Source organism: Limanda limanda, chromosome 6 (genome assembly GCF_963576545.1).
Source record: "Limanda limanda chromosome 6, fLimLim1.1, whole genome shotgun sequence".
Lineage (NCBI taxonomy): Eukaryota > Metazoa > Chordata > Actinopteri > Pleuronectiformes > Pleuronectidae > Limanda > Limanda limanda.
In genome coordinates, this window is record NC_083641.1 from 13,643,386 (window position 1) to 13,660,068 (window position 16,683).

General features: G+C 40.0%; 1 protein-coding gene across 3 annotated transcripts in view; it reads left to right on the forward strand.

The window, feature by feature from the left end:
- The window catches only part of kcnab1a (potassium voltage-gated channel subfamily A regulatory beta subunit 1a), a 95,097-nt gene that overhangs the window by 14,947 nt on the left and 63,467 nt on the right, over positions 1–16,683 (forward strand). For 2 of the 3 annotated variants that reach the window (XM_061073336.1, XM_061073337.1), the window contains exon 1: positions 15,071–15,279. The exons of the other annotated variant lie outside the window; for it this stretch is intronic. In XM_061073336.1, coding sequence (XP_060929319.1) covers positions 15,071–15,279 — 209 coding nt within the window. Of the gene's footprint in view, positions 1–15,070; positions 15,280–16,683 lie in introns of those variants that run through there. 3 annotated transcript variants of the gene reach the window in all.

Sequence of the window (16,683 nt, forward strand, 5' to 3'; positions counted from 1 at the left end):
GATGGAAACACTCTCACCTGTTGGTGTGAATCTCAGTTGATAACAGAAAGATGCACAGATGACAAATGGCAGGAGATGTGGCACAGAAATTCCCTGTCAGCGGCAGCGCACACAATTCATGGGGAATCTCGTCTGCGTGCATCATTGCTTTCTCTCTCTCTCTCTCTCTCTCTCTCTCTTTCACACACACACACATTGATCAACACACACACACACACACACACACACACACACACACACACACACACACACACACACACACACACACACACACAAATATACACACGTGTATGTAATAAATGGTGTGAGGAGTACAGAACCTTCTTGTTGGTCAGCACACATTAGTGATGGGGAATCCCTTGTGCATAGATCATTGTGTCTCTCACACACACACTATATGTACCCATATACAGTATAGGATAGATTTTGGTGTGTCAATCACTTGTATCAATAAGATGGATTTCAAAACGTATTAATCCTTTGAATGTCCACTGCAGGTCTTCAAAAAAAGACAACATATGACAGACCTGTTTTTCCATCATTGCATCTTGTACAAATTCCATAGTCTGGGCAGCTGTGTCGAGAAGCAACGGTTTTAAATACTGTAGTTACTGTAGTGTTGAGTTGCATGATCTGAGGCAAACCGACAACACAGACAGAGACAAACCAAGGACATACATGTGAGATGTGTTCATGTTGGAGAGGATGATGTAAAAAGCAAAGCAACGGTATGAAAGTAATTTGTACAGATACAGCCTGCAATCATCAGTTAATCAGAGCACGGCATTGAAGCAGGTGGAGTAGCACTAGAGACGAGACACTGGTGTTTAGTTTAATCCTAACAAAAGGAAGCTGGTAGATTTAGCACATGAAATATTTCTCTCTGACTCTGTTTGTCTCTTGAGCACCTTGTGTCTCTCTATGCACTAAAACGCTGATGTCAGATTGCCTGTACATCATGCAAATGCAAATGCTTCATGCCGGCACAAAGGCATGCAGACATACATTAAATCCAGTCCATAGAGTAATACATTGAGTAAAGTAGCATGCAAGGATTTTCATACAAAAATAATTTTCCCCCTTTCTCCTTCACTCAAGCTTTGGTTTATAGATCCAAGCACTTATTTTTTGTTGAACTCCATGCTGCAATTTACTGTGACTGTAGCTGCCCAGCCAACCAAGACCAGTCTTTTTTCAGGGGGTTATAGAGTGCACCAACTTTAATTTACTGACTGAGAGAGCAAGGTGACTCTGAGCAGCTCTGTCTCCAGAGGAGTTATGTCATATTATATAATAGTATATTAAAGAAAATATGCCCAAATCCCACAGTGAATGTCAATTACTGGTGTTCAAGGTTTTTTGTTGTTGTTGGTTACAAACTAAGACTTAATCTGGTGAACGAGGTCAGAGCTTTCCTAATTATTTTCAAACTTATAGAGTCTGGATGGGGCTTTGTTCTCTGAGCTGTGGCTCAGTTTGTCTTAAGGGGAATTTATGGTATGTGAAATACAGATGATATTCCATGAAAAATATCTTTGAAGATTCTCATTCATCCAGGTCACGTCTCTTCAGGAGTTGTACATGTGTACATAGTCAACTGGACTTTCTTATATTTCTTGGAGACTTTTGACCTCTGATCCAAGAGGCTTCTTCAGTTCTGACTTACTAGTGGATGTCTTTTCCTACATTGAGTCGCTATCTTAAGGGGACTCTGTAGTTTGTGGTGGGGTTCAATGATCTGTGTGTTAACATAATGCCACTTAAGACCGACAGAGGTAAAGTAAGTGTAACCTGGAGCCCATCAGCTTTTATCCAACAACAAATTAGTCTCTGGTGGAAATGGTCAGTTTGACTAGTTTCTTTTATTACACAAGTTGAATGTTTCTCCACACCAAAAACAAACGTCAATATTCTTTTTAGTTGATATGTCCAGTTGATGATTCAGCTAATCTCTATAAACAATATAAATACAGGTAAATCAAAAAAGCTGAAAGCTTATCCATTTCAATCAGTGTGTTCCACCTGGTTGGCTCTTCATACGGACTGTTTACCTAAACCCAAACATGATTGGTCAAAGCAGAAAGCCATCACTGTCCCCGGTTTAGATTCTGCAGGTTCACATGGAGAATCAATTTCTGGAGTTTACAACTGAAAATACCTCTTTTGTGATAGGTGCAACTTCTTCAAGAAACACAAGCAAGTCCAGTTGCCTGTGATGCAACTCCTGTAAATATCATAATCCACTCAACAGAAGTGTAATTTGGTATCGAGCCAGTGTTTTTTATTTCTGTGTTGGTTTGTTTGTGACAACTTTGGGTATAATTTTTTTTTTTTTTCGGGGAAATATTTTTGCATGTTGTGTTGTTTTAGTTGGTGATCAGCTTTAGATTAGGTCCAATAATTAAGACAACGTGGCAACCTGTGGTGCTAATGCAGGAAGCTTCTTGCTGAATAATTCTTAATCAATATTTCAGAGGGAGATCTTTTTTTCTTTTAATCTTCTACATTTATTTGGCAAATTTATATACTAGTTACCTTTCAAATTTGAGTATTTTATACAAAATGATAATAATACAAAATATCCAGCAGTGCACGTGTTCAGTAAAATTTGTTCGGCTGTAACATTAAATTGATGTACACACAGTTGCAATGTACAGATATTGTTTGTCTAATTGAGCAGCTTACATGGGTTTTCAGAGCCTCACATAATGTACTATAATTTTATGTCCTAAGGGAAAAGGTTATTTAGGGTTCGGAGTCCCTTGAAGACCTCCACCTTTGCTCTTAAATCCACAGCTACAGTATTATACAAAAAACGGTGCTCTGACCTTTGTATTGATTGTGTTAGTGTGTGCTGAAATGTTACAATCATAATGCAGCTCAGCTCAAATGAAAAAGAAAATATGAGAACTTGTTAAGTGCTGCAGAGTTTAGGGCTTTTATTGAATTGATTTTCCATTTGAGGGTTCAAATGTCTTTGTGTTTTCTTGGTGATGCATTTTCTAAAATACACACACTGACACCTTAACACACATGCAGTACTGCACACCATACACAATGTCTTTGAACAAAGGAGTGTGAGACTGAAGGAAAATTATACTGTAAGTAGCATGAACTTCACAAACACAGTCTTAAGGTAAAATTTAAAGAAAGTTGTTTTTTGCTTTTTAATGCAGTGAAGGCTGCACTCCCGCTGCTGTATGTTGTTGTTGTAAGTTTAGTTTTCTGGGTGTTGATAAAATCTTACTGTGTATTCCCCCTTAAAGCAAAGTGGGAAATACTAGTAAAGACATCAAACAAAACTTGGAATGCTTTGTTTTGTTCCACGTTGTACCTTTCTATCAAATTCTCTGTTGGAGATGAATTGTAGTCATAGCTCAGCCCATTTAAGTATCTTTAACATCCTATTTTATTTCACTACTTTTTGTATACACCATCTTGTGCAAGGTAACAAGTATACATGTACCCCTCAGTTTCTCCAGATGCTGCCTTGTTGCCACCTGGCATCTTCATTCTTGCCTGGTGTTATTTTATTGCTGCTTTTTCCCACACATAACGCCTCCATACTGTTTCCATAGCAATGCTATTACTGAGATGACGGTTTTCTCTCGATGTTACCACTCTTGACTATCAAGTGTCCATTTCTGGAGAGTCTCTAGCAGTCAGGATCGCTGCTCTCTGCAACAAATAGCTAATTGTGGTAGAGGTAGTGTAGGAGGATGTGCTTATTACACTGTGCAAGTTGAAGAACACCGTTATTATGTCATGCATTTGGTTACAATAGACAAAAGTTTGCGGAGAAGTCTTGCTCTCAGAGGTTTTCCTGTAAATGCAACATGTAGAGATTCAGGCACATTGAGTTTAGGATGTATTCATTGATATTATTTCAAAGGCTTAAGGTATTACACAACTAATACTGGTAGATTAAACATGCTTCTATGCTGAGATTTACTTCATAGAGCAAACTGTGAGAAAATGAAATTTTTTATTTCCTCTCTTTTCACTCTTTGAACACATTTGTATTTACATCAGTGACCCAGGATGAATTCAATGATCTGAGCTGCAGTGGGAAGAGTGCAACGTTAACCCACACACATGCACACACACACACACAGGAAGACAGACTGGGCATGCTGAAGCTCTAGTCTAGTGAAGAAGTCTGAGGACACAGTGCCTTGTTGCAGGCACTTTATAACAAGGTTATTGTCCTTGTGTTAATGCAAAACAGTCCAATATATGTCACATATGGTGCTAACAGCGCAAGAGTTGCTATATGTGCGCACACATCAACATGGTGGTGACCAACTACTTGACTTAAAGATCTTATGCCACAGATTGCTTCCCTTCTGATATGATACTGTTTAAAAGGCTTGGGGCTAAAATCAATTATATTATTCAATTTATTGATGTGCTATTAAACTGCAACTTGATTCCACTGTAATTCGGACAAAGCTATTATGGAGACAGTGCTTAATAAAGTTGTATATTTAAAAAGTAACAAGCAGCTGCTGTTCAAAGTAGTTTATTTAGATTTTTCTGTCATCCATGTTATGTTGATGTGATTTGTTATAGCTCTGTTCTTATCCACCGATAAAGTCTCCTAGGAATGAATATGAACTGAGGGGTTGCTAGGATATTTTTTTATAGTATCTATGATAAAATGTTATCATGGCGCTTGGCTTTAAAATGGAGAGCGGATGGATTGTTTGCTTAGAAGGTTTTCCGCATTTTGTACTGTACTTGCCCTAAATTCGGCACTGCCCACTTCAACCTTTTAATGTGTGCTTGGTGAAATTGTTTTGTAGTTGTGAAAAAAACTGTGTAGTACATGTGTGTATGTTTCTCGTGGTGCCATCGGTGTGTAGTTTCATGACATTACTGGAGCAGCTCCATTTTTAATTGGAAAGTTTCCATTGCATGGGCATACAGTTTCACTGCAGGACATTCAGTCATTCTAAACTGTGCCCACCTCCACTGCACTCCTGCTAATTAATTGTATTCTGGATCTGCGCCTGCTGAGGTGTTTAATTAAAATAAATTAATTATAGCCTGAAAGTTATTGATGTCTGGAGACAAATCAGTCGTAAGGCATCTGACTACTCAAGTTACAACACGTACTATTACTTGATCTGTATCGTACCGCTGTTTGGTTTGTTACCATTTGACTTGAGGACTCATGCCCTCAGCACACAGACAGGAGGTGACTGGTTCAGTTAGTGACAGATAGAAGCCCATAACTCTTTGACACTTCTTATCTCCACCAGCTGTCTCAAGTCTAAATAACCAGCTTGTAATCTAATGCTCCTCTGAGAACAATGACAGCCACTTAATGGATACTCTCAGGGTTATGACCTAGTGGTGACCTGCCCCTGTGTGTGTGTGTCCGTGTGTGGCTGTGAGTGAGTGAGTGGGTGATAACAGAGAGGAAAGAGTGATGCTCAAGCTATTGAGCTGTGTGTTGAAATGCTTGTATGTGTTAACGGCTGTTCGTCAAAGAGAACTTAAATGTTGTACCCCAAATAGAACTAAACACACTCAACAAATATCACATGTACTGCAAATCCTGCTCTATTTGTATCTGTATCATTAGATACTTAATGAGAGGTTTATCTAAAGCCCCTTTTCCACTGGTCTAAAACTCCACTTACACCCACGAAGTAAATGGATACAATCAGCATCAATCCCAGGTCAAATGACTCAGTAGACTTTTTATTGACTCTGGCTCCGATCAGCAGTGATGGAAATTTTAATTAACACATGTTACTTTCTTTCTTTTTTTTGGCAGTCTAGCTACTGACGCTGATCATTTTCTGCATGATGTTATGGCGTCTATGGAACTTTCAGGCGATGGCACATAAATGGCCATGAACGTTTGTCTAAATACAGAAAACAGAAACCCCTCTACTCGCAAAGCGAAAGGAGTTGTTCACCTTTTTTGGCAGGTTTAGCCATGCTTAAAAAATACTGTCAATACCCAATAATATGTAATGTACCTTTTGTTGTTTCGACATCATTATGCATTTGACACAAATATCGAGAATGCCTTTTTAAAACCATAGATCGAAATATATATATTTATTTACAAGAATTAAATGATTCTACTAATTAGCTTGACTAAAGATACAATCTTGATTTGTAGTCATGAACTTTACTTATTAATCAGCTCTCGGTTGGGAGACTTGGCTTTATTTTCAGGGGTAATGTTGTTGTTGTTGCTGTGAGTGGAGGTGGCAGCTGCAGAGGGGCTGGCGTCTTTCCGCTGTGCCACCCCTCAGTGCTCAGCCGCCGGATGAAAAATCTGGCTTTCATGCTAAGCTGGGTTAGGGAATAAAAATTCTCCTGCTTAGTGTGAAGAGTAAACTTACCCATCTGACCCACCTTCACATTTGAGTTTACACACCGCTTTACGTGATGCAGGATGCAAAAGCCCTGAAAATTGGCTTTTATTTTTCTAAGGGTGGAAAGGGAAGTCTTGTACAGGTGACCCATACCACGCTTACACTAATAACATGTAATTATAAAGCTCGGTGGAGGTGAGTGATTTTCATTTGACACCCAGCAGCAATGTGTATTTATGGTACGGTCCATGATTGATATGACCTTAAAGCCAACACTCATTCCTTAAATAATCCAGGGATACGTCCCCGGGAGTAAAGTATAACGTTCGGTGTAGTATTGGTGATCATTTCCTGCTTATTACCCACTATGATTTGCTAACAGTAAATACAGTATATGCAGAGGAAATGAAATCCTTCTCCTTTTCTGGCGATACATATGAGCTCTCACCAGGATTATGTGAAACCACATTGTAACTGTAATACAGCAGCATGCTGATGCACACATTTATATACATTTTTTGTCATTTCCACAATTGTATGAACGTATAATAATATCTGCACAAGAGATGGAGGCATATGAACTAACATATTGAACCTGCATGTCTGAAAGTGGTTCTACTGAACTACTGAATGCCTGCTCTTGAAAATAGATTGCATTATTATTGTATGAAATATGAAACATAAAAAGTAAAGTATAGGCTAAGCTGCATGTTGTCGTTGGCTTGATTCAGCCTTGAGCACAATGCTCATTGTTCACTGTTTGAGCTGAGAGTGAGATCAGGGAGACGACAGGGGTGAAATTGAATTGCTGCTGTTATGGATTTTAATGGACATTTAACTAATGAAGTATTCATGCTCCCTCTTTGTTTGTCCACCTGCCCCGTGGCCTCAGTCTTGGCTGGAAGCATAGGAAATAGATTACTGTGTTGTTAAATGACAGACTATTGTCCGTTTGTTCTGCTCAATTTTTACGTATGAGATTTAGTCTGTAGACATATCTTAAGGCATTTAAATTACATGTGGGTGTTTAAAAATGGTCATATTCAGAAATCACTATTCGAATCATTATGCATTCATTAATAACATATTTGCAAGGCACAGAAATTATGCTAAATTGACACCAACAGTCATGTGAAACTCTTCTGTTTGTTTTTCCTGCGGGCAAAATTAATTAATTAAATTTTAATCTGAAGGACTTGTTGCCTCAATCACTATTAAGAATTTTTGCTCCCTCTGTTTTGGGTTTTATTGTTTCTTAAATCCCATAAGCCATGCATACAGTTGTACTTTTAATCATATCGACTTTTTGAGATGGAAGTCTACGGTTGAGTTAAAAATACCAGCTATGTATATGTATAGTTTTTTTTCCATAGATGCATGTGAAGTGGCATCTACTCTTCTTTCGCTTACTATGCAGTTCTGGTACAAGTACCAGCTCATCAAAAGTCAGATTTACTTAACAACAGTGTCATATCTCACGGATTACAACCCCCACCCCCATACAGCTGCCACAGATGAGTCCGGGGCAGCGGGGACAGCTCAGTCCTATGGGCAGGAGAGGAGCAGCTTATAGTCACGAGGAGGCCTGACAACCCCGATGTTGTCCTGTCAACTTGCGTCACCTCGAGCAGAGCTGCAGACAAGGGCACAATACACAGTTTGGACAGTGCTGAGGACACTGGTTCAGTAACAGTTAATAGGAACTTCTAAATTTCCTGTTTTATGATATTGTAAAACTAAACTTATCTCTGAATCATCAAATTCATATCCATACTGTACGAGGTAGTTAAGTCATGTTAAATGTGTTTTGGAATATGGCTTGAAGACCCTTTATCAATCTGGTGGTGCACAAACTAGCAGGGGAAGCAATGTAAGTTGAAATGCACTATGTCAAATCAGAAATATATGATAATGAGGTAAATCAATGGTGGGATGCTTTTAAGAACTGTTTTTTATGATGAATATAGACATCCAACGAGTCAAATCAGATGTTAGTTCCTCATTTCCTATAATTGGCTAAATTTATTTTTAAGCTCATACACATATATTCAACAACTGACTGTCATGGCAGATGATGTGAATAACCACTGTCCAACCAGCAAATGCATTTAGATCAGATATGTATGAATCTACTCTATTTGAATCTCATTTTTTTGACCTTGTACGCAGGAATGCTCTTTATTTTGCATTTGCATGCTGAAATTGAACCCGTAGTCGTATATATGAATATTGCATTGCTCTGTTTAGTAATGTATTCAAGGTAAGCATATCTGAAAATACTTATCCCAATGAGAGCGACCTAATGTTTTAAACTCCACCCAAACAACCACGTCTGCAGAGAATGTAGGCGAATGCAATCAAGACATCCTCGACGTCTGCAGCAAGTGTGGAAATCAGTGTGTCAGCAGTCTGCATATATGCAAACATGTCCAGATATTAATGCACTTTTATTTTCTACATACACAAGAAATTCTTAGATGTATTAAAGTGGCAACAGAAGCTTTGGCCTTTAAAACACGTTCTGCTCCCTTAGTTGAGAAAACAAACCACAACCACCAGCACTGACTGAGATTAAGTTCATCGCTGATCTGGTGAAGCAGTGCAGTGAGTGCAAAATACATTTATGCTGTTGAACAAAGCTTGTTACCTGAATAGATTTTTTTTAGATGACTGGTTTATGTTGAAATAATATCTCTATATCTATAATCATGTCTCTCGTTGTATTGGTTTGCCGTCAGATGGACATGATGGAACAGAGATATTCAAATGGTTTGAACTTGTTTTCTTTAAGAAAGAATAATTGGATGTTATCTTTTGGCAATTTTAACTGCACAATCATGCACACACAGTGTATATATATAGTGTGGGGCGTGTCATGGGGAAGTCTATATGTAGGCTTTTGCTGACGTAGCTCATGAAGTAGAGCATGTACACACACACACACACACACACACACACACACACACACACACACACACACACACACACACACACACACACACACACACACACACACACACACACACACACACACACACACACACACACACACACACACACACACACACACACACACACACACACACACACACACACACACACACACACACACACACAAGTAGGACAGTCATCACTTATTGCTTACGGGGCAGCTGCTGGGAAAACAAAGCAGAGATAATACTCAGGAAAATAGTGAAAAGACCCATATGTGCAACCTGATGAATAGATGGTAGAAATGAGCCGTGTGAAACCAACAACATTTCATTAAGGGTCACAGCTGCAAAACCCCTCAGAGGCTTATTGAGTGCTGCATTAGTTGAGTTTAATTCAGATGGAAGAGCAGAGTCAGAGATCCCAGGCCAGAGACGCACACACATGCACACACACACGCACGCACAGAATACTTATTAAACTTTGAATCAGACTGTTGATGTCGTTATCTCTTGATGCCAATGCCGTCGTACAGATGTCAGGGAACAGAGCAGCAGTAAGTGACCTTGAAATGTTGACTGATGATCTATGACTTTTTTTTCTTTTATTGCTAGATGTGCATGGCTCATTTCCATTTCCACCCTTTTAACATTTTTTTAACTTCTTAACTGGACGAATGTGGGTGTATCCTGCATAAGTTGAACACTTGTTTGCAGCTAAAGCTTTCTTGCAGACAGAAAGGTTAATTGACCGCAAAAACTCCAAAGGAGACTAGAAATATTCAGTTGCCTGACATATAACTTAGAATTACAATATTCCACCTGTGCTTCTCTTCTCAGAGCTGCAGAGTAGCTGTAAAACTTCTAAGAAAACATGAATGCTTGTTTTGATTGCTGCTGAATTGTAGCCTCATTTAATGGGCAACAGAGCAATAGCATGTTTCCATACAATTCACTTTATATAAAGATTGAAGACAGGTCTCTACTTCCTCCCTCTAACCCAGAAGTGAAACCAAATGATATTTGTGTGGAGCCGTGGTATTGAGCTGTAGGTAGTACACCCACTCAACCAATTGCAAGTCTAGGCTGTCATACTGCAGCCAGCCACCAGGAGGTGATTGAGATGTTTTGGCTTTTCTTTTGAGGATTTTGCTCATGTGGGATACTACTGTACAATACATCCTTAACAAACTCACTTGAGGCTCATTTATCCTCAACGTTAAATCCATATATGGAAACAGACAGAGCCTTCTACTTATGGTTAAGGACTAAATGGATGAAACGGAACAATGCCGGCAGAATTTGCAAGGGGGCAGTGTAGCCTACACTACAAGCAAAACAACCATAGGACACAAGGAAGAAATTTCAACTTTTTGGTGGAGGACTTGTGAGTTGGTAAGAAGCTACAGGCCTCAACTCTGCACTGCCCTCTTGTAGATGAATTGCTTAACAACCATGTCAACGTAAAGAACTCATGGAAGTATGTTGGCAGTGATGGTTACTTTGTTTGAAATTTACGTTTCTATTTTTGAACATCCCCCCCACACCACACACACACACACACACACACACACACACACACACACACACACACACACACACACACACACACACACACACACACACACACACACACACACACACACACACACACACACACACACACACACACACACACACACACACACACACACACACACACACACACACACACACACACACACACACACACACACACACACACACACACACACACACACACACACACACACACACACACACACACACACACAATTGTTTTACCTGTTTGTGTGTACACTGTGTGTACAGGTTAGTAACACACCTTGCGACCACAGTGCTTTGCCCCCCCGCACTTTTCCACTTCACTAGAGGAAAGAGTATTTAAGCCGGCTCCAGTTCCATATGTGGAATCGCATTGGGAATGCCCCAAGGAGCAGGACGTGATCGATCTGGAATGAGTTGCAGAGAAAGGGCTTTTCCATTAGGTGTTAGATTGATCCGAGGCTGCTTACCTCTTCTCAGGAAGGTGAAGCAGATGGGACAGGAGGGGTGGAGGTAATATGAGGAGCTCAATTTTAAAGGACTGAAATGGGATTGTAAAAATAATCACTTGCCATCTGACCCTCTCCTCTGTGCAGGAGTAGTATACACAAACATCACACGATAGGTACACTACATAAAATTATATATAACAGTAATCTTGTTATTTGACATTTTTTATGTATTCTGATAAAATATGCAATGGTTTGAAGATTGAGGTCAGAGATGAGCTGATTAAAAGGCTGATTGCAGGATTCGGTTGTGTTGTTGAAAATCGATGAAATACAGCAATTTAAAACATGGACTGTATCCAGATCGCAGTCAGAGATAACCGGTTACCTCAACAAGCTGTGGTGACCCTGGTTTCCATAAGTCACTTTAGAAAAAACCAAACTCTCTCCCTGGGATATTCCACCGTCCAATGTGGACAAGGTCAGTGGAGTTTGTTTGTTCACATAAAAGTATATCCTTTTCTTGTAATCTGCAACACAAATTGATATTGTATTGCTGGTACCCTTTTAAAGCTATAGATCTATAGGTATGGAATTCTGAAATATTCATATACTCTGTAACGCTGGATATATATATTGGGACATTTGTTGTAAAATCTTAATTCTTTTTTTATACTTTACCCAGTATATATATCAGTAACACTGTAAAACCATAAAAGTCAGATTACTGAAAGCTTTGAGTATCTGGTGGTCAATCTTCTTCTCTACTCTCTACTACCTGATCTAAATTTTTATATTGGCAGTTATATACTGTACTTTAACATATTTAAACTTACATTTATTTTTGCTCCCTTTTCTGCCCTTTAGTGATGATGTGTGGTGAATCCTTCATGTATAAGTTATTTAAGTTCATCCTGAGGGGGACATGGATGTGCATACCAAATGTAATGGCAGTTCATGTAAACCACAAATTGTATATTCAAGCCCAAGGCTGCCACAGAAGCTAAAGACTCTGATCAACATCATGGTATAAAGTGAAAATCTTATCATTACAACAAGATGGTTGTCATGTTGTAATGGCCATGCCAACATATCACTTTTAGCAAGAACCTTTTCTTGCTATACTCATAACTTATCTAATTATAATGGTAAACATTATAAAATAAAGTATTCATTTAGTTGTGTTTAAAAAACAAAAACTAAATTTAGGCACTGTACGTTTTTAGAGCTAAGTTTACCATACAGTACTTCCTATATGCATGTACACATACTCAGGTTAAAGCTGAGTCTTTGCACTTAAATGCAGTATCTTTTGTTTTATTTTGAATTTAAAAAAGTGCACAAAGAGACACAAAGAGACGGTTCAGGGACCCTGTAGCAAAAGGCTCTGTTTACCTCAGCTTGATACCGCTAATAGAATTACTGGAGAACAAACAACATAAACACCTTGCTTTGCAAACACACACACAAACGCACATGCACAGTCATTCTCATTCAGGCAGACACTTGGATGGGCTGTAATCAAACACACACACAGGAGCAATAATTCCCTCTCTTCAGCTGTTATGCCTCAGCCTGCTGTGTTTAGTCATTTTCTTTTCTCATGATTCTGATCAGTGCACACCTCCCCCATCCTGTTCATTCATCCTCGTCTCTTTGATTTGTACTCGCCTATTAGGGGCTGCATGTACAGTGTGTGTGAAGGGATTTTATGGGGAAAAGGATGACTATGTTAGCAAATAGGTTTCTGACTGTAGCTTTTCCATGACTTGTGTGTGGACACATTCAGAAAATGCGAAAAATAAGTTCCGAAAAGAATCAATATCCCGGTCACAAAATGTTTTCTCTCTGTGGGGAAAGCAAAGAGCTTGAAGGAAAGCTGCAAGGTGGCATAGTTGAAGCAGGGACATTTATTCTGCTATGACTGAGGGACACAGAGCTTACCTAATATTTGTGACTTGTGTAGATAAAATACTGGTCCAGAAAATACACACTGTGGTTGTATGCCTTTGCCAACCAGTGCGGTTTCAATCCCAGATATATATTTTTTCCAGATTCATATGAGGTCACCGTGACCTTTACCTTTGACCACTGAAATCTTGTCATTTCAAGTAACAACACATCAAAGTTTGATGAAATTCACTCAAACTGATCTTAAGATATCATGTTTAAGAAAAATATTTGTAAAAATTGGGAAGCACCAGTGACCTTGACCTTTGGCTACTAAAACCAAATCAATTAATCTTTGATCCCAATTGAATGTTTGTGCCAAATGTGAAAGAATTCCCTAAAGGAGTTCTGGAGATACCACTTTCATAAGGCAAACAATTATATTCACGAGGTCACAGAGACCTTGACTTTTGACCTTTGATCATTAAAATCAAATCAGTTCATCCGTGTTTCCTTATGATTGTTTGAGCCAAATGTAAAAATATTCCCTCGAGACGTTCTTGAGATAATGCGTTCACAAGAATGGGACGGATGTACAGTCGGACAAACGGCTAACCATAAAATAAATAATAAAAATAAAATGCTGTGTGGAAGCATAAAAAGTACTTAAAGGGAATATGATGATCAATACAATATTGTACATAGAGAAGACAAATTAAAGGGCAAAAGCATTGTTGCTGGATGGAAATGTTGGTACAGGAAGAAATGAAGGGAATTTCAAAGATAGGTGACAGGTGAGAAAACAGTGCAGAGAGGGTGAGTGAAACAGGTAGAGTGGGAGCTAAAGAGACAGAAACAGAGTGGGAGTGAGAGAGCGAGAGAGAAAGAGAGAAAGAAGGCTGTGTTGCACCGCTCTCCTCTCAGTTCCCTGGCGATGCGCTGTCGGCGAAGGAGCTGCCCTGCTGAGAAAAAACAGAAACAACAGGAAGAAGGGTAAAAAGAACAGAGAATCCAAATATTGGATATAGCGCGAGGTAGACGGAGGGAGAGAGGGGAGAAGGAAGAAGAGGGGAGGAAACTGGGGCACAAGCACATTAGTGACTTGCGTTAACATCAGCAGCCCTGGAACGAGAGGAAGCGGGAGGAGGAGAGGAGCGAGGCACGGAAAAGAAGTAGTGACAAGATGAGAAAGTGCTGATTGTGGACGACTGATGGTGCAACCTGCCTGAGACTCCCCCCTTACTTCCTTCGTTCTCTCCTGCCTTCTGTCTCCTTATCTGTTCTCTGACCCTGTCTCCTCCTCCTTCACCCTCCTCTCCACTCTCGCTCTCTCTCTCTCTCTATCTCTCACACACACTACTGCTCTCTCTCTCGCTCTCCTCTCACAGTCAGACCAGGGAGAGCGAAGCGCCTGGGTCGCATCTCCCCGTCGTCTCTCTGTTTCATTCCTCTGCACTCTCTCCATCCACCTCCTCTGATTGTCATTGAAAAACTCTCGGAGCTCGTTACCAGTAGCAGGACACAGGAGCAGGGGGGTAGACCGGTGGGGGGGAATACATTCTTTGCGATCCCTCAAAAGAACTGAGGAGTCTTTGTTCTTCTCTGGCTTTTGATGGTTGACCGGTTCTGCTGCTTTTCTTCTACACGGAAAGACTTGAAATGGAAGAGGTGATGTGAGAACAACAACACAGAGGAAAAGCCTTTGCCGTTAGATTTGTCTTCACATATCAAAGTGATGCACTGAAGTGAGGAACTGAAGACTTAATTCATCTCCCAGCAAGAACTTCTAAAGGACGCAACGCTGAATCAAAAGATTTCAAAAACCACTCACTCTGAGACTTTTCCAGTTCCTTGACTGTACTTTTCCAAAGCTCCTGCTCCGTCGCCTTGAAGCTCAGCCATGCAGGTGTCTATCGCTTGCACAGACCACAACCTGAAACGGGGCAATGGGGACCACAGCAAGCAGAGCGCCACCAGCCCCAACGTGGTCAACCAAGCCCGGGCCAAGTTCCGCACCGTGGCCATCATCGCCCGCAGCTTCGGCTCCTTTACACCGCGCCACATCTCGCTCAAGGAGTCTACAGGGAAACACACGGGCATGAAATACAGGTGTGTGTGTGTGTGTGTGTGTTTGTGTGCTGGGTTTAGGGACTAAAGGGAGAAGATTCTTGAAAAACAAGCTGATGAGTGGATGTTTCATCTGTCTTGTATGTCTTTTCTTTCTTTCTTTCACTCTTCTAATCTTTCTTTTGCTCTTTTGCTCTTTTGCTCTTTTGCTCTTTTGCTCTTTTGCTCTTTTGCTCTTTCATTCTTTCTTTTGCTCTTTGCTCTGTCACTCTTTTGCTCTTTATTTCTTTTTTCCACTCTTTCTTTCTTTCACTCTTTTGCCCCCCTTGTTCTGCAACCACTTTAAAAGTTACATAATAACAAATAAAAAATTCAGTGATCTGTGATCAATCAATACAAATTCACTTTGTCAAATTTACTAATAGGTGTTCTGTCTAATGTAGGTTCATTGATTTAATAAATTATTTTACACACAGGATTGATCTCATAATCTCAACACTGACTAACCTTTACGAAGAGAATTTGTTACCCAGTGTTTAAAAAAATCTTGAATATGATAACAGCTTTATAATTTGTTGACAACCGATCCCCTCACTGAGGGCCAGAAGACTTCTCCTTTCTTTCTTTAAAATCCCCTCTAATGCCTGTTGTTGCTTGCATATTGTGTAATTTCATAAAGCCGTTATTGCTAGCACCAGCTGAAGCACCTTCTGCCAAGCCGGCAATGTGTTTGCCACCCGCTGTCACTACACGTTTTACCTTTGATCCTCAGAATTATACAGAAGCACCTCGTTCAGACAGGATGTGACAAAGCAAACCTGTCGGGATTTAAGGATAAATGCTGCGGTTACCTGCTGAGAGTTTACTGACGCTTTCGTGCTCATCTCTTGCGTCTCCTCTCTCTGTCTTTTTCTCTCTTTCTCCTCAGTTTTCATATTCTGTTCTTTTCAAATGCAATGAATGGAAAATGACTCGTCTTTACTTCTGCTTCTCTCCCACACACCTAAACACCTTTTTCTCCCCCTCTCTCTTCTCTCTTCTCTCTGCCTCTCTGAGGTTTGGTGAGACAGCTCTGCAGTGTGGGCAGATTGTCTGAGTCTGATTTGACCTCAGCAGTGCTGCTGCTCAGCTGACTTGTGTGTTTGACTCTGTATAGCCTCGAGCTGTGAATCTTATGTAAAATACGGTGGCATTATGTTTTTTTCCCAGGCAGTGCAAATCCATGTGAAATCCAGCTCGGGTCTGTGTTCAGTGTGTATGAAGACAAAGTTTTCGTGTGCATAGAACAGAGAGAGGTAGCGCTAACTATTCAGCAGGATCTTAATATTCTATTAAATAAAACCACTTCAAACACTCTGCTCAGTATAAAAGCGGAGATACGAAATCTGGCAGCAGTTTCGCTGTTGCAGCTAAATTTTGGCTTGTTCTTGAACTCTTCCTTTTGGC